Genomic DNA, 19,468 nt, shown 5'->3' on the forward strand with positions numbered 1-19,468 from the left:
TCCCAAAACATTGTTAATCCTGTACTAGGGCCTGGAACTGACTTTTTGGTCCACTTGCCACTGTGGCAGGTAGATGAAAAAATGTACCAGTCTCTTAGACTTTTTACCAGCCAATTTCGACCCTGCAGAATAAAGATAAAAAACATTCACATCTCAGAAAACATGCTTTGTTAAGTATCTTTAACTTTGAGGTGAACTGTCCCTTTAAGAATCCCTCCTGTTCTCCACTCATTACCTGTATTAACTGCACCTGTTTGAACTCGTTACCTGTATAAAAGACACCTGTCCACACACTCAATCAAACAGACTCCAACCTCTCCACAATGGCAGAGAACAGAGAGCTGTGTCAGGACATCAGGGATACAATTGTAGACCTGCACAAGGCTGGGATGGGCTACAGGACAATAGGCAAGCAGCTTGGTGAGAAGGCAACAACTGTTGGCGCAATTATTTAAAAATGGAAGAAGTTCAAGATGACGGTCAATCAACCTCAGTCTGGGGCTCCATGCAAGATCTCACCTCGTGGGGCATCAATGATCATGAGGAAGGTGAGGGATCAGCCCAGAACTACACGGCAGGACCTGGTCAATGACCTGAAGAGAGCTGGGACCACAGTCTCAAAGAAAAGCATTAGTAACACTATGCCATCATGGATTAAAATCCTGCAGCGCACGCAAGGTCCCCCTGCTCAAGCCAGCGCATGTCCAGGCCCGTCTGAAGTTTGCCAATGACCATCTGGATGATCCAGAGGAGGAATGGGAGAAGGTCATGTGGTCTGATGAGACAAAAATAGAGCTTTTTGGTCTAAACTCCACTCACCGTGTTTGAAGGAAGAAGAAGGATGAGTACAACCCCAAGATACCCATGATAAAAATTACAGACCTCTACATGCTTTTTAAGTAGGAAAACCTGCAAAATCGGCAGTGTGTCAAATACTTGTTCTCCCCACTGTATATACTTTCTATCTGTAAAATACTAAAGACGTGTAAGTAAAATGCATTTTTTTGGTGCATTGTTCCAAATGAAATGTTATCTAGAATAACAAATTGACAGCATATCAACAATTCCCTCTGGGAAGTACGTTAGAGTGTCTAGTTTGAGAAACAGACTCCTCACAGGTCCTCAACTGGCAGCTTCATTAAATAGTACACGCAAAACACCAGTCTCAACGTCAACAGTGAAGCCGTGACTCCGGGATGCTGGCAGAGTTCCAAAGAAAAAGTAATATCTCAGACTGGCCAATAAAAAGAAAAGGTTAAGATGGGCAAAAGAACACAGACACTGGACAGAGGAACTCTGCTTAGAAGGCCAGCATCCCAGAGTCACCTCTTCACTGTTGACGTTGTGATGCCTAAGACAAATTTTTATTAGCAGCTGTTAGATTCTATGTGCCCTTTTCCTTCTTCTTTTTTTTTGTCGGAATACAACAGGATTTAATGAGGACTACATTAAATATGTCTTGTATGTAATGGACATCTTGCGATATATTGTACTTGTTTTCTCTTCATTTTTTCAAAATTGTTTCAACAATTGAATCCAATGAACTGAGCAGCCTGGGCTGACATGCTTATAGCCTTGCTAGGACTTTTTAAATATGAGCATGCATTTATACGATTGTGCTGCTATTACTTCTATTAATATGATCTAATATTGTTACTATTTATTTTTTTCTGACTTTTTTCCATGTTATTTGGTTAGTTCTCGTAAAAAAAGCACCCTCTTGAATATTTATGTTATCTTGGGACTGCCCATATTTCTATCAGGCCAACACCAATTGGTGGCCAAGGGTTTGCCTTAGGACGCAAAGGTGCATCATGAGTCAGGGAGATGGTCTGATGGTCTTAGTGACAACAGACCTAGATATGGGGGAGGTTTTAGTGGGTGGAATATTACAACAATTGGAGGTTTACAAATAACTTTGCAAACAGATCCGCAAAGAAGATGGATTATTTTAAATATGCTATTGGACCAAAAACAGATCTGGCTAATTAATCTATATCGCCAAATATTTGAAAATATATATAATAATCTATTGAGATCACAAGCAACGAATGAATCTATTATTATGGTGGGAGATTATAATATGGTTTTAAGTACCTCAATGGATTGTAAAGGAAATCACTCTACAAACTATCACCCTCAAGCACTAAAGGAGATCACGAAGATCATGGATACATTAGATACATTAGAACTAGTGGAAATATGGAGGCTGAGATGTACATGGAGGAGGCTTAATGAAGCTAGCCATCTTGATTACTTCCTGGCATCAAAAGTTTGAAAAAGTATTAATAGGAGACCGAATGCGATCGGACCACCATCAAATTGGCCTCCATATAACTCTTACAGATTTTTCATGTGGATGCGGATATTGGAAATTTTATCAAAGCCTATTGGATGACAATTTGTTCTTAACTAAGACAAAATAATTCATAATGGACTTTTTTTGCACAACCTAGGTACAGCAGATCCCCTTATTGTATGGGACACTTTTAAATGTACTTTTAGAGGCCATTCAATACAATACTCATCATTAAAACAATAGCAGTTTAGGTCAAAAGAGATTAGACTAATAAAGGAAGTAACAGCACAGGTATATGGTAATGGAAACTGTACCAGAGGCACAAAATAGGTTAGAGGAAAAATAAAAATAAATGGAAGTACTTATTCAAGAACGATTAAGTGTATGTATTACAAAAATAAAGCGAAATGGTGGAAAATGTACACCATTTTTTGAATCTTCAACGTAGAAAAATAATTTACAGAATCTCGTTACAAATGGAGTCATCCATGATTCACCAAATTATATTTTAAAAGAGGAAGCACAATATTTTAAGCATATGTTTTATTTTTGTCTCCTCCATTTCCACTGATTGGTGTAAACTGAAAGTATTTATTTCCTAATAATAATAATGTAAAATTAACAAATTTACAGAAAGACCTGTGTGAAGGCCAACTTACAGAAGAGGAACTAAAATCTTTTCAGTCTGGAAAAACACCATGGCTGTCACGGATCCCTCTGGAACTTTCATTGTGCACACCTGGCCCCTATTCCCACTGATTGTATTTGTATATATGTGCCCTTTGTTTACCATGGTGCTGTCCATTATTATCTTCTAATAATATGAGCTTCACTATTGCCCTTTGACTCTCAGATCAATTCAGTGTCTATAAATGAATTCTCTGAGAGTGTCAGCATAATGGCAACAGATCTTTTATAGGAAAGACCCACCCCTTTCAACTCACAATGACGAACCACAGGTCTTAGGAAAACTGCACAAAGGAAGACTTTTACTTGAGAGAGGAGTATCCCATAGCCAGACAGCATTAGCTCTAAATTATGCTTCAGTTTGCTCTCTTAGACGAGGTTCTACTTCTCGTTCTTGGTACAACATAGTACCAAAACATTACCTCATCCAATGGCATATATCAATTGTCAATTCTAGATACTTCCGGGCCTCCCGGGTGGTGCAGTGGTTAAGGGTGCTGTACTGCAGTTCCAGCTGTGCCACCAGAGACTCTGGGTTCGCGCCCAGGCTCTGTCGTAAATGACCGCGAGGTCCTTGGGGTAACGCACAATTGGCCTAGCGTCGTCCAAGTTAGGTAGGGATATCCCTGTCTCATCGCACACCAGCAACTCCTGTGGCGGGCCGGGTGCAGTGCATGCTAACCAAGGTTGCCAGTTGCACAGTGTTTCCTCTGACACATTGGTGCATTGTCAATTCTAGATATGCCCATCTCAAATACAATCCTCCTGGATAAACTCAAGGAGAGTAAACTAAATCAAGATAAGTTTTGACATCAGATGGGACATACAATTGTTCCAGACACTGCCATACTCCTCCCCCCAATGGGAAAAGTAGGGAGTGACTTTGGAGCCCTTCACATGGTTTAACATTGGTTTAACAGATACCCTCACACATGAAGACAATCCTGACCTCTCCCCTCTCTGGCCCCCAAGTGACTTTTTCCCACATAAGCATATGTATGAAATTAGATAAAACATCTTATTTATCAATGTTACCAAACTAATTCTGATTCTGCTACGACAGTCATTAAAACTAGTTTTTAAACCACTCCACAAATGTCTTGTTAACCTTTCTAGCTCAGGGATTTCATTCCGCTGAAAAGGCAGCGCGCAAAATTCTAAAATATTTTTTTGAAATATGTAACTTTCACACATTAACAAGTCCAATACAGCAAATGAAAGATAAACATCTTGTTGATCTACCCATCGTGTCCGATTTAAAAAATGCTTTACAGCTAAAGCACAATATGGTTATGTTAGATCACCGCCAAGTCGAATAAACACAGCCATTTTTCCAGCCAAAGATAGGAGTCACAAACAGCAGAAATAGATAAAAATGAATCACTATCCTTTGATGATCTTCATCAGATGACACTCATATGACATCATGTAACACAATACATGTACAGTGGGGCAAAAAAGTATTTACATTTAAGACATTTAAGTCATTTAGCAGACGCTCTTATCCAGAGCGACTTACAAATTGTAAGTATTTAGTCAGCCACCAATTGTACAAGTTCTCCCACTTAGAAAGAGAAGAGAGGCCTGTAATTTTCATCATAGGTACACTTCAACTATCACATTGTAGGATTTTTTTATGAATTTATTTGCAAATTATGATGGAAAATAAGTATTTGGTCAATAACAAAAATGTATCTCAATACTTTGTTATATACCCTTTGTTGGCAATGACAGAGGTCAAACATTTTATGTCAGTCTTCACAAGGTTTTCACACACTGTTGCTGGTATTTTGGCGCATTCCTCCATGCAGAACTCCTCTAAAGCAGTGATTTTTGGGGGCTGTTGCTGGGCAACACGGACTTTCAACTCCCTCCAAAGATTTTCTATGGGGTTGAGATCTGGAGACTGGCTAGGCCACTCCAGGACCTTGAAATGCTTCTTACGAAGCCACTCCTTTGTTGCCCGGGCGGTGTGTTTGGGATCATTGTCATGCTGATGGAAGGAGGTTTTCACTCAAAATCTCACAATACATGGCCCCATTCATTCTTTCCTTTACACGGATCAGTCGTCCTGGTCCCTTTGCAGAAAAACAGCCCTAAAGCATGATGTTTCCACCCCCATGCGTCACAGTAGGTATGGTGTACTTTGGATGCAACTTAGCATTCTTTGTCCTCCAAGCACGACGAGTTGAGTTTTTACCCAAAAGTTATATTTTGGTTTCATCTGACCATATGCCATTCTCCCAATCTTCTTCTGGATCATCCAAATGCTCTCTAGCAAACTTCAGACGGGCCTGGACATGTACTGGCTTAAGCAGGGGGACACGTCTGGCACTGCAGGATTTGAGTCCCTGTCGGCGTAGTGTGTTACTGATGGTAGGCTTTTTTACTTTGGTCCCAGCTCTCTGCAGGTCATCCACTAGGTCCCCCCCGTGTGGTTCTGGGATTTTTGCTCACCGTTCTTGCCATCATTTTGACCCCATGGGGTGAGATCTTGCGTGGAGCCCCAGATCGAGGGAGATTATCAGTGGTCTTGTATGTCTTCCATTTCCTAATAATTGCTCCCACAGTTGATTTCTTCAAACCAAGCTGCTTACCTATTGCAGATTCAGTCTTCCCAGCCTGGTGCAGGTCTACAATTTTGTTTCTGGTGTCCTTTGACAGCTCTTTGGTCTTGGCTATAGTGGAGTTTGGAGTGTGACTGTTTGAGGTTGTGGACAGGTGTCATTTATACTGATAACAAGTTCAAACAGGTGCCATTAATACAGGTAACGAGTGGAGGACAGAGGAGCCTCTTAAAGAAGAAGTTACAGGTCCGTGAGAGCCCGAAATCTTGCTTGTTTGTAGGTGACCAAATACTTATTTTCCACCATAATTTGCAAATAAATTCATAAAATATCCTACAATGTGATTTTCTGGATGTATTTTTCTCATTTTGTCTGTCATAGTTGAAGTGTACCTATGATGAAAATGACAGGCCTCTCTCATCTTTTTAAGTGGGAGAACTTGCACAATTGGTGGCTGACTAAATACCTTTTTGCCCCACTGTATGTTTTGTTCGATACTGTGCATATTTATATCCACAAATCTCAGTTTACATTGGCGCCTTACGTGTAGTAATGTTTTGATTCCAAAACATCTGGGGATTTTAGCAGAAATACTGTGTCAGATTTTTAAAAATAAATTGCAGAAAAAACATAATCTGAGAACGGCGCTCAGAACCCAATCCAGCCAGAGGAATAACTGCCATTTTGGAATCAACAAAGTTAGAAACAACAGCATAAATATTCACTTTCCTTTGATGATCTTCATCAGAAGGCACTCCCAGGAATCCCAGTTTGACAATAAATGACTGATTTTGTTCCATAAAGTGCCATCATTTATGTCCAAATAGCCACGTGTTGTTAGCGTGTTCAGGCCAGTAATCCATGAGGCGCGAGCATTTCATCCAGACAAAAATTTGAAAAGTTCCGTTACAGTCCTTTAGAAACCGTGTTGGGAGATTTGCCGGTTTTGGAGCAGTGGCTTCTTCCTTGCTGAGCAGCCTTTCAAGTTATGTCGATATAGGACTGGTTTTACTGTGGAAATAGATACTTTTGTACCTGTTTCTTCCAGCATCTTCACATGGTACTTTGCTGTTGTTCTGGAATTCATTTGCACTTTTCGCACCAAAGTGCGTTCATCTCTAAGAGAGTGTTTATACTTGCATGCTATTGTTTGTACAGTTGAACGTGGTTCCTTCAGGCATTTGGAAATTGCTCCCAAGGATGAACCAGACTTGTGCAGGTCTACATTTTCTTCGGAGGTCTTGCCTGATTTCTTTTCATTTTCCCATGATGTCAAGCTAGAGAAGCACTGAGTTTGAAGGTAGGCCTTGAAATAAATCCACAGTTACCCCTCCAATTGACTCAAATTATGTCAATTAGCCTATCAGAAGCTAAAGCCATGACATCATTTTCTGGAATTTTCCAAGCTGTTTAAAGGCACAGTCAATTTAGTGTATGTAAACTTCTGACCCACTGGAATTGTGATACAGTGAATTATAAGTGAAATAATCTGTGTGTAAACAATTGTTGGAAAAATGACTTGTGTCATGCACAAAGTAAATGTCCTAACCGACTTGACAAAACTATAGTTTGTGAACTGTAATGTAGTTCGTCTGTTGTTTGTAGAGAGTCAGACGGAAATGCAGCGTGTAGGTTACTCGTGACTTTTAATGAAGAATAATGCGGTACATGAAATAACTGAAAATACAAAAACAACAAACGAGTGAAACTAATACAGCCTATCTGGTGACTAACACTAAGACAGGTACAATCACCCACGAAATACAACGCGCACTCAGGCTGCCTAAATACGGTTCCCAATCCGAGACAACGAGAATCAGCTGACTCCAATTAGGAATCGCCTCAGGCAGCCAAGCCTAACTAGACACACCCCTAATAATACACACTCCCAATTAATACAACCCCAATACGAAATACAACATATAAACCCATGTCACACCCTGGCCTACCCAAACATATAACAAAAACACAAGATACAATGACCAAGGCGTGACATGAACAAGAAATTTGTGGAGTGGTTGAAAGTAAACTTACGACCTCAAATGTACTTGGACAGTAATCTGGCAGTATCACATCAGCTCTTTATCACTTGAATGTCATTCAGAAAATTATTTCCTGAATCACCTAGACATCAAACACATATCAAACAACTATTATGCGTGATTATTGAGTATCGGTTCTCGTAATGACAGTTTCGGTTTTTGTTTTATTAATCATGTTAAAGTTGCTCTTTGTGTCAGAAACATTCGATTTTATTTTGGATATGTGTGCACCTTGTAACAAAGTGAAATACGCAATGTTACAAGGTAACAGTATACTTCCGAGATCTCCATACATCTTTATACCAACCGGTCGTTCAACTGGTTGATCTCCAAGGCATTCGTTGTCGATCACCAAGCATTTCTGTAAAAAAAAATATGTTTTAAGTGTTCCCATTTTTAACCATTTCATGTGTCTGAAGGTAGAACTCCGCCTACCCAGCCGCCCCAGAGAGCAAATCAAGTGCACCTATAGGTCTAATGCTGGCCAGTCAGATAGCTCAGATCACTGTGTCTGCACAGTTTCCTCGAGCAATAGGCTGTAAAAAGAAACCACGAACACACAGCATTGAGACTGAGATGTCAAAACTTTTAAAACCACGACAAGAGAGAGACTCAATGAATACAGCAAAGAGCTGCTGTTTTTATAATTACGTTTTTTTTAAAGTTGTTATTCAGCACTTTGTCAACACTTTGTTCAACACTTTTATAAGCCATGAAATAAGCGTTCTCCTTACTTCCACTCACTACAACCAGCACTGCAGCTGCAACTAATGAGTATAGCAAAATGTTTCGATAACCTTGCATTGTTATTATTAGCGGCACGTCTCTTTTTTAATATCTATTTTTTTAGATTTTAATTTCACTTTCTCTGGTCATGGGAGTAACAACATGAATTGGTGCATGAGGCAGAAATAATGCAGTGCGACTTGAGTTTCGCCAACAGCTGGAAGACTATGTCCCCTTTTCTCAGCGGAGGGAGGGAGAGCAGAGGGACGGGGTGAGTCGGGTGAGAGGGAGCCTCCCTGCTGCTCTCTCCTTTCCTCCCCCCCTCAGACTGACCATCAGATGCAGGCCATCCAGTAAAATAAAACAAAGCTAATTGTTGTGCTCACTCAGCTGTGCCTCACAAGTAATACAGCAAATGATATATTACCAGTGTGATTGTATACCTAACATTTTGAAATATAATTTCAAAATGGTCTGAGAAGAACAACATTGACAAGGCAATTCAAGCATAGCCAATATGTGATAATGTATTGGGCCTCATAGCCTACTGCAGAAACCTCATTGTTACAGAACTGTTTTTAATAGGTTAATGTTGCATAGGCGTATTATTATTATTATTGTTTAAAAAACTATCTGAGCGGTAGATCTTGCTTTGTACTCAGAAAGTGATCTTGACTCAGAAAAGGTTGGTGACCACTGTCTTAATGTATTCACATGAAAAAAAGGCTTTGTGGCAGCTCTAAACAGTTATCCTCTACATGAAATGCTCACTGGTACCCTAGTTTATAGAAAGACCCATATACAGTATAATGTCATTTTAAGACTCGTTATATGATTATCACAATGTAGCATACGTCACTGCTGGGGTGCTAGAGGCTAATCCAAAATGTAAAAGATAGAAACTGCATTAAATAATCTTGCATTCCCAAAATGACAGTTTGCCAGGCTGAAAACGCATAATAACAATGTTGAGTAAAGCCTAGTCAAGCAGCTAATTTGCTGTCCTTGGGTCGGCCTCCCCTTGGGCCATTAAGAATATGAGCACCGTCTGCATAAACCACCCCCCCACACACACACACACACACACACACACACACACACACACACACACACACACACACACACACACACACACTCACACTGTAGCCCTCTCCTTGTCAACTGCGACAAGCCATTGCCCCCACAATGCAGTGACCATGACCAATGCAGTAACCATGACCTCCCGAAGGCCAGCCCCATTATTTCACTGGGGACACCTCTCCCTGATCAGATGTATTAACTTTTATATCCCCTCCATTGTGGACATTTAATTATCCTTGTGTCCCCGTTGCACGCCCGAACAGATTGCAGCCGCCGAGGATAAACTTCTCTCTAGGTCTGTTATGCTGGTGAATGAGGACCCAAAAGCGACTTAACAGAAACAGAGTCTTTATTCCAGTCTTAAACAAAAACGATAATCCTGGATATTATCTTAGGTAAATACAAAACAGGAAAACTGAAATCCTCTCGTCAGTAGAGAGGAACGACTGGAGACGCGACCACAGACTGCAGGTCGCTTCGGGAAGGCACAGGCCGTAGCTGACATAGACACCTGCTCACACGCAGCATCTGAAGAAGGCAAAAACACGACAGGGCGGAACAAGGACACAGAACAGCAAACATTAAACAAGGATCCGACAAAGACAGAAGCGGAAAACAGAGGGAGAAATAGGGACTCTAATCAGAGGGCAAAATAGGGGACAGGTGTGAAAGAGTAAATGAGGTAGTTAGGAGAATGAGGAACAGCTGGGAGCAGGAACGGAACGATAGAGAGAGAGGGAGAGAGGGAGGGGAGAGAGAGGGATAGAAAGAGGGAAAGAACCTAATAAGACCAGCAGAGGGAAACGAATAGAAGGGAAGCACAGGGACAAGACATGATAATCAATGACAAAACATGACAGTACCCCCCCACTCACCGAGCGCCTCCTGGCGCACTCGAGGAGGAACCCTGGCAGCAACGGAGGAAATCATCAATCAACGAACGGTCCAGCACGTCCCGAGATGGAACCCAACTCCTCTCCTCAGGACCGTAACCCTCCCAATCCACTAAGTACTGGTGACCACGTCCCCGAGAACGCATGTCCATGATCTTCCGTACCTTGTAAATAGGTGCGCCCTCGACAAGGACGGGGGGGAAGACGAACGGGGGCGCGAAGAAAAGGCTTGACACAGGAGACATGGAAGACAGGGTGGACGCGACGAAGATGTCGCGGAAGAAGCAGTCGCACAGCGACAGGATTGACGACCTGAGAGACACGGAACGGACCAATGAACCGCGGAGTCAACTTGCGAGAAGCTGTCGTAAGGGGAAGGTTATGAGTGGAAAGCCACACTCTCTGACCGCGACAATACCTAGGACTCTTAATCCTACGTTTATTGGCGGCTCTCACAGTCTGCGCCCTGTAACGGCAAAGTGCAGACCTGACCCTCCTCCAGGTGCGCTCACAACGTTGGACAAAAGCCTGAGCGGAGGGAACGCTGGACTCGGCGAGCTGGGACGAGAACAGAGGAGGCTGGTACCCAAGACTACTCTGAAACGGAGATAGCCCGGTAGCAGACGAAGGAAGCGAGTTGTGAGCGTATTCTGCCCAGGGGAGCTGTTCTGCCCAAGACGCAGGGTTTCGAAAAGAAAGGCTGCGTAATATGCGACCAATAGTCTGATTGGCCCTTTCTGCTTGACCGTTAGACTGGGGATGAAAACCGGAAGAGAGACTGACGGAAGCACCAATCAAACGACAGAACTCCCTCCAAAACTGTGACGTGAATTGCGGGCCTCTGTCTGAAACGGCGTCTAACGGGAGGCCATGAATTCTGAACACATTCTCAATGATGATTTGTGCCGTCTCCTTAGCGGAAGGAAGCTTAGCGAGGGGAATGAAATGTGCCGCCTTAGAGAACCTATCGACAACCGTAAGAATCACAGTCTTCCCCGCAGACGAAGGCAGACCGGTAATAAAGTCTAAGGCGATGTGAGACCATGGTCGAGAAGGAATGGGAAGCGGTCTGAGACGACCGGCAGGAGGAGAGTTACCTGACTTAGTCTGCGCGCAGTCCGAACAAGCAGCCACGAAACGGCGCGTGTCACGCTCCTGAGTAGGCCACCAAAACCGCTGGCGAATAGAAGCAAGCGTACCCCGAACGCCGGGGTGGCCAGCTAACTTGGCAGAGTGAGCCCACTGAAGAACAGCCAGACGAGTAGAGACAGGGACGAAAAGAAGGTTACTAGGACAAGCTCGCGGCGACGCAGTGTGAGTGAGTGCTTGCTTTACCTGTCTCTCAATTCCCCAGACAGTCAACCCGACAACACGCCCTTCAGGGAGAATCCCCTCGGGGTCGGTAGAAGCCACAGAAGAACTAAAGAGACGGGATAAGGCATCAGGCTTGGTGTTCTTATTTCCCGGGCGATAAGAAATCACGAACTCGAAACGAGCGAAAAACAACGCCCAACGAGCTTGATGGCGAGCAGTTCGCGGTTACCCACATCATAGTTGCGTTCCGATGGCGACAGGCGATGAGAAAAATAAGCGCAAGGATGGACCTTATCGTCAGAATGGAAGGGCTGGGACAGAATGGCTCCCACGCCCACCTCTGAAGCGTCAACCTCGACAATGAATATTTTACTGACGTCAGGAGTAACAAGGATAGGAGCGGATGTAAAACGCTTCTTGAGGAGATCAAAAGCTCCCTGGGCGGAACCGGACCACTTAGAGCACGTCTTGACAGAAGTAAGAGCTGTGAGAGGGGCAGCCACTTGACCGAAATTACGAATGAAACGCCGATAGAAATTAGCGAAACCGAGAAAGCGCTGCAACTCGACACGTGACTTAGGAACGGGCCAATCGCTGACAGCCTGGACCTTAGCGGGATCCATCTGAATGCCTTCAGCGGAAATAACAGAACCGAGAAATGTGACAGAGGAGACATGAAAGGCGCACTTCTCAGCCTTCACGTAGAGACAATTCTCTAAAAGGCGCTGGAGTACACGTCGAACGTGCTGAACATGAATCTCGAGTGACGGTGAAAAAATCAGGATATCGTCAAGGTAAACGAAAACAAAGATGTTCAGCATGTCTCTCAGTACATCATTAACTAATGCCTGAAAGACAGCTGGAGCATTAGCGAGACCGAACGGCAGAACCCGGTATTCAAAATGCCCTAACGGAGTGTTAAACGCCGTTTTCCACTCGTCCCCCTCTCTGATGCGCACGAGATGGTAAGCGTTACGAAGGTCCAACTTAGTAAAGAACCTGGCTCCCTGCAGAATCTCGAAGGCTGACGACATAAGGGGAAGCGGATAACGATTCTTAACCGTTATGTCATTCAGCCCTCGATAATCCACGCAGGGGCGCAGAGTACCGTCCTTCTTCTTAACAAAAAAAAAACCCCGCTCCGGCGGGAGAGGAAGAAGGCACCACGGTACCGGCGTCGAGAGAAACAGACAGATAATCCTCGAGAGCCTTACGTTCGGGAGCCGACAGAGAGTATAGTCTACCCCGAGGGGGAGTGGTCCCCGGAAGGAGATCAATACAACAATCATACGACCGGTGAGGAGGAAGGGAGTTGGCTCTGGACCGACTGAAGACCGTGCGCAGATCATGATATTCCTCCGGCACTCCTGTCAAATCACCAGGTTCCTCCTGAGAAGAGGGGACAGAAGAAACAGGAGGGATAGCAGACATTAAACACTTCACATGACAAGAAACGTTTCAGGATAGAATAGAATTACTAGACCAATTAATAGAAGGATTATGACATACTAGCCAGGGATGACCCAAAACAACAGGTGTAAAAGGTGAACGAAAAATCAAAAAGGAAATGGTCTCACTGTGGTTACCAGATACTGTGAGGGTTAAAGGTAGTGTCTCACATCTGATACTGGGGAGAAGACTACCATCTAAGGCGAACATGGGCGTGGGCTTCCCTAACTGTCTGAGAGGAATGTCATGTTTCCGAGCCCATGCTTCGTCCATAAAACAACCCTCAGCCCCAGAGTCTATCAAGGCACTGCATGAAGCAGCCGAACCGGTCCAGCGTAGATGGACCGACAAGGTAGTACAGGATCTTGATGGAGAGACCTGAGTAGTAGCGCTCACCAGTAGCCCTCCGCTTACTGATGAGCTCTGGCTTTTACTGGACATGAAATGACAAAATGTCCAGCAGAACCGCAATAGAGGCAAAGGCGGTTGGTGATTCTCCGTTCCCTCTCCTTAGTCGAGATGCGAATACCTCCCAGCTGCATGGGCTCAGTCTCTGAGCCGGTGGGAGGAGATGGTTGAGATGCGGAGAGGGGGAACACCGTTAACGCGAGCTCTCTTCCATGAGCTTGGTGACGAAGATCTACCCGTCGTTCTATGCGGATGGCGAGTGCAATCAAAGAGTCCACGCTGGAAGGAACCTCCCTGGAGAGAATCTCATCTTTAACCTCAGCGTGGAGTCCCTCCAGAAAACGAGCGAGCAACGCCGGCTCGTTCCAGTCACTGGAGGCAGCAAGAGTGCGAAACTCTATAGAGTAATCCGTTATGGATCGATCACCTTGACATAGGGAAGCCAGGGCCCTGGAAGCCTCCTTCCCAAAAACTGAACGATCAAAAACCCGTATCATCTCCTCTTTAAAGTTCTGATAATCGTTAGTACACTCAGCCCTTGCCTCCCAGATAGCTGTGCCCCACTCCTGAGCCCGACCAGTAAGGAGTGATATGACGTAGGCGATCCGAGCTCTCTCTCTTGAGTATGTGTTGGGCTGGAGAGAGAACACAATATCACACTGGGTGAGAAAGGAGCGGCACTCAGTGGGCTGCCCAGGGTAACATGGTGGGTTATTAACCCTAGGTTCCGGAGACTCGGAAGACCAGGAAGTAGCTGGTGGCACGAGACGAAGACTCTGAAACTGTCCTGAGAGGTCGGAGACCTGAGCGGCCAGGGTCTCAACGGCATGACGAGCAGCAGACAATTCCTGCTCGTGTCTGCCGAGCATTGCTCCCTGGATCTCGACGGCAGTGTTGCGAGAATCCGTAGTCGCTGGGTCCATTCTTGGTCGGATCCTTCTGTTATGCTGGTGAATGAGGACCCAAAAGCGACTTAACAGAAACAGAGTCTTTATTCCAGTCTTAAACAAAAACGATAATCCTGGATATTATCTTAGGTAAATACAAAACAGGAAAACTGAAATCCTCTCGTCAGTAGAGAGGAACGACTGGAGACGCGACCACAGACTGCAGGTCGCTTCGGGAAGGCACAGGCCGTAGCTGACATAGACACCTGCTCACACGCAGCATCTGAAGAAGGCAAAAACACGACAGGGCAGAACAAGGACACAGAACAGCAAACATTAAACAAGGATCCGACAAGGACAGAAGCGGAAAACAGAGGGAGAAATAGGGACTCTAATCAGAGGGCAAAATAGGGGACAGGTGTGAAAGAGTAAATGAGGTAGTTAGGAGAATGAGGAACAGCTGGGAGCAGGAACGGAACGATAGAGAGAGAGAGAGAGAGAGGGAGGGGGAGAGAGAGGGATAGAAAGAGGGAAAGAACCTAATAAGACCAGCAGAGGGAAACGAATAGAAGGGAAGCACAGGGACAAGACATGATAATCAATGACAAAACATGACAAGGTCAGTGTATGTTTGTGTATGTATCAGGGAGGCTAAATGTGCCAAGCCAGCAGTGCAGGCAATAAAGCTTACCCCCTAAAAAATAAACCACCTCCTTTATCACGTCAATCAATAGGCCAGTGAAAAATCAATCTTAGCAATAACAGGAAGTTGAAATATTTTTATAGGAAATGCGTTTGTAATTAGCATTACTCATCTGTCCGAGTAATGCAAAATTCATCGGACTAGGGGATTTTTCCAACTTTTGCAAATTAGTGTTACATCACAGAAAGTTTTTTTTTTCAGTCTGGATCAGGCTACCAAATAGAGCCTTGTTTATCTTCTTATGAAATATTTGAAAGAGGGGAAAGCCGTGTCTCGATGTGACACAGTAATAACCCATAAGGCCTTGGGAAGGCGGATGTCAACAGGAAGTAGTTGGGCTTTGAGGTCACCATTGAATGGGTACTGTGTGTTTTATGACAGGTATATTAGACTGTTTGGAAAATAGCTTTTAGTGCATCATTCAAACCCCCAGTCTGGGGTCAATCAAGATTCCCAGGCAGTCTCCCTCTGGTAATCTGCCTGGCCAGATTTGAAATCCCTCATTAAACTGAATGATTGACAGTGCAGGGTCAGATTTCAAAGATGTTGGGGTATATTTGTGGTTCCCTGTAGATTTTGGATTCTTTCTCTATTCCCTATGACTTCTCAGCATTGGACTGTGTTTTTCAGTAATCCCAATTATTTCCCAGGCTCATCCTTCTGAATTTCTTTGATTCTTTGTTTGATTCTGAAATGTTTCTAAAACGTAATCCAATATTCCGTTTGGCTTGAATACATTTAGTTCATTTAAGAATTTGTAAAGCTCCCACTGAGAGGGAGTCGGGTCGGGGAAATGTAATTCCCAGCAGGCCATACACTCTTAGATAAAAGGGTTCCGAAAGGGTTCTTCGGCTGTCCCATAAGAGAACCCTTATTTGTTCCAAGTAGATCCTTTTTTGGTTCCAGGTTGAACTCTTTTGGTCTAAAAGTGTAGTCCCAGTGGGATTCTGAGCTAACACAGTGTGTGACAGCCATTTTACATTTACATTTACATTTAAGTCATTTAGCAGACGCTCTTATCCAGAGCGACTTACAAATTGGTGCATTCACCTTATGACATCCAGTGGGACAGTCACTTAACATAAAAATAAAATACAAATCCTATGGGAACAGCCAAATAACCCATTTTAGGTTCTAGATAACACCATTTTTTCTAACGGTGTAGTCCCATTCTCAGAAGTAATTGCAAATATTACTTTCTACACACTACCAAATACATTATATAGATTGTATAATTATAGAACATACAGCATTACATGCTTGCAAAGCTTCAGCTCTTCAGTAGGCCTATGCAAGCACTAGGTCCAGCCACGCTCCGTTGCCTGTGTTTCATTTTTACTGATGTTTTACTGCTCTGAGAGTAGGGACAGGCGACTTTTTAAGAAGTGTGACTCGCCACTGAGTTTCAATTCTCTTTGGTCCCCCTGGAGGTAATCTAAATGTAGAAATGGACTACAGAGTTAGTATAACTACTCTGGTGACTCTTGCAAATGTGTGTGTGTGTGTGTGTGTGTGTGTGTGTGTGTGTGTGTGTGTGTGTGTGTGTGTGTGTGTGTGTGTGTGTGTGTGTGTGTGTGTGTGTGTGTGTGTGTGTGTGTGTGTGTGTGTGTGTGTGTGTGTGTGTGTGTGTGTGTGTGTGTGTGTGTGTGTGTGTGTGTGTGTGTGTGTGTGTGTGTGTGTGTGTGTGCCTCAGGAGAATGAGGCTTTTATTGCTTGTCACACTGTCACACCAACAGTTTCACACAGATGGCTAGATGCCTCTGTACACACACTTCAGGCTGACAGCTCAGGGAAGCCTATCTTTTTGTGAGGGGGAAGTTTGGGCTGGAAATGAAGGTGAAATGTTTGTAGGTGTGGAAAGTCTGGGCAGATTTGAAATGTGTTGTTGTTGACATCTGTAAACGAGAAGTCGATGATTTCATATTGCTGAGTATACCTTTTTAAAACATTTTGTGTGTGTGTGTGTGTCTCCACAGGAGTCCCTGCAGACCTATGCCTTCCTGGTGTTCCTGGTGGTGTGTGTGCTGGGTGCTGTATACCTCTACTTTATTCTGCCCGAGACCAAAAACAAGACCTTTATGGACATCAGCCAGAGCTTTGCCAAAATCAACAAGGTTCCGTTGGTTAAAAAGGAAATTGAGAACGAACTTGCCATCAAGTCTGGGTCAAAGGAAGTAGAAGAAAATGGAAAAGTCATCATCGACGATGAGATAGAGAGTTCGTTTTGAATCAAAGAAAAGCCACCAGGTGTCAGTTTACTGTTGTACATACTGTATTTTGATTCACTGAAGTGAAATATAATTTTTAAGATACATTTTTTCTGCTAGGTGAGTGTACGTTTTTTTTGTATGCAATAATTTTCAGTATATTTTTAAAGCTCTTCTACCGAGAAAAAAAACAACAGGCATTTGGCAAACAGTTATTGCAAATCTTTGGCTAATTTACTGCAAATTTGCAAATTAGTTTTGAGGCAAACTTTTGCAGCGACTTGTGAACTTCTGTCTAACAATTCTGGGAAACTTGTGGGAATATGCAAATTAGATCAGGTTTTTGGTTACTTTGTGTATTAACTTTGAATTGTTGTATCTACATAAACCAAATCACACATAACGTTTAATGAACTAAACATACTAAATGTGCTAAATACACTAAACCACATGTATTCGATGTCTTAACAGATAAAAAAATACATCCAATACAATTTGAAATCCTCAGCATGCTAATGAAAATAGCAAAGACGGAATATTTCCCAAATAAATTGTTTGCTTAATCTCTCATTTACAGGAGAGAGATGTGGCTACCGCTTTACATTCTAGCTCGGTAATAAGATGTATTTACTCTGCAATTAGCTAGTAATTACCATTAGTTAACATAAATAGTTGCCATGTTGTTTCCCCCAATCCTTTCCTGATATCCCAACCAGCCCATGGTAGTTATATGGAATCAGAGAAGATCATTTCTATGTAATTACACCGAATCTGTGCTGGAAAATGCATCATTACCTGTTTCTCTTCATTTAAACCATTACATCCCTTCCCTATAATGAACATAACATAACAGTGACGTATGTCGTTGTAAAGTGACACAAAATTCCTGACATGACAAACAAAGCCCAGTTCACATTCAGATTCGTTATTGACAAAAAAGATATGCACAAGATATGACGGATATCACAATTCAGTGACATGTTATATTCGTAAAGAATCAATGGGTATATATGAATCATTTATAAGCCAAACCCTGGATGTAGCAACTGCAGGTTGCCCCTTTGATCAAGCTACTTTCTCCTTTCTATGTGTAGGCTATTTACATTAAACCATAACCTATAAAAATGTGAGGATGACGTTGGGACCACCTCAAATTATTTCAGGATAAAATACGGTCAATTAGGCTACTAGCTATGTTAGCTAACCCTTTTCTTTCATTTGTAGCTGTAGGTCTCAAGAAATGGCAATTACAGCTAAAATATACATATCTGTCGCTCTGTGATGACATCAGATGTGTGCGTGCGCTCTCCACTCTCTCTCCACCAGTGGAGGCTGCTTAGGAGAGGACGGCTCATTATAATGGCCGGAACGGCGTCAATGGAGTGGCATCAAACACATGGAAACAATGTGTTTGATGTATTTGATACCATTCCACTTATTCTGCTCCAGCCGTTACCACAACCACGTCCTCCCCAAATAAGGTGCCACCAACCTCCTGTGCTCTCCAGTGCAGTCTACTTGCTGAGAAGAGGTTGCTAAGTTAGCCAACTACGAGTCCATTATATAGTGTAGCAGATTAATATTTAGCATTTATGTACATTTCTTAAATATTTTCCTTATGTTGTTGTGATATTAGCAAACTAGAGGTTATTAGATAGTATTGTATGAAAATAGTTTTATACCTACTGTCAGACACAATTCTAGGTTGACTAGCTATTTCGATACCTATCTAGGCTAGATCTATGGGCTAGCAATAAATATTTGCTTAACAAGTCACGTAATAAGTTGTATGGACTCACTCTGTGTGCAATAATAGTGTTTAAAAAACATGAGCTGGCGCACACCCAGAGTTTTTGTTTTGTTTGGAGGTGTGTACTAATGGCAAATAAACGATTAAAACAGAGTCACACACTCCATATATAAACTCCCAGTAATTTATTGGGTGAATCACCAACGTTTCGGCTTCACTGTGCCTTCTTCAGGGTGTGTTTAATAGTGTTAACAGGGTTTTTGAATGACTACCTGATATCTGTACCCTACACAAGGTCCCTCGGTCAAGGAGTGAATGTCAAACACAGATTCAACCACAAAAACCAGGGAGGTTTTGCAATGCCTCGCAAAGAAGGGCACCTATTGATAGATGGGTAAAAACATTTTTTTAAAGCAGACATTGAATGTCCCTTTGGGCATGGTGAAGTTATGCATT

At 43.1% G+C, this 19,468-nt stretch overlaps 1 protein-coding gene across 1 annotated transcript in view; it reads left to right on the forward strand.

Annotated features, from left to right (window-relative positions):
• Positions 1-19,178, forward strand: part of slc2a9l2 (solute carrier family 2 member 9, like 2) — a 253,543-nt gene extending 234,365 nt beyond the window's left edge. Inside the window, exon 13 of the mRNA XM_046310980.1 lies at positions 17,032-19,178. Within this exon, the coding sequence (XP_046166936.1) occupies positions 17,032-17,283 (252 nt within the window). The 3' untranslated portion in view covers positions 17,284-19,178. The remainder of the gene's footprint in view (positions 1-17,031) is intronic.
• Positions 19,179-19,468: the final 290 nt, after the last annotated feature.

This window comes from Oncorhynchus gorbuscha, linkage group LG18 (assembly GCF_021184085.1).
Source record: "Oncorhynchus gorbuscha isolate QuinsamMale2020 ecotype Even-year linkage group LG18, OgorEven_v1.0, whole genome shotgun sequence".
Classification (NCBI taxonomy): domain Eukaryota; kingdom Metazoa; phylum Chordata; class Actinopteri; order Salmoniformes; family Salmonidae; genus Oncorhynchus; species Oncorhynchus gorbuscha.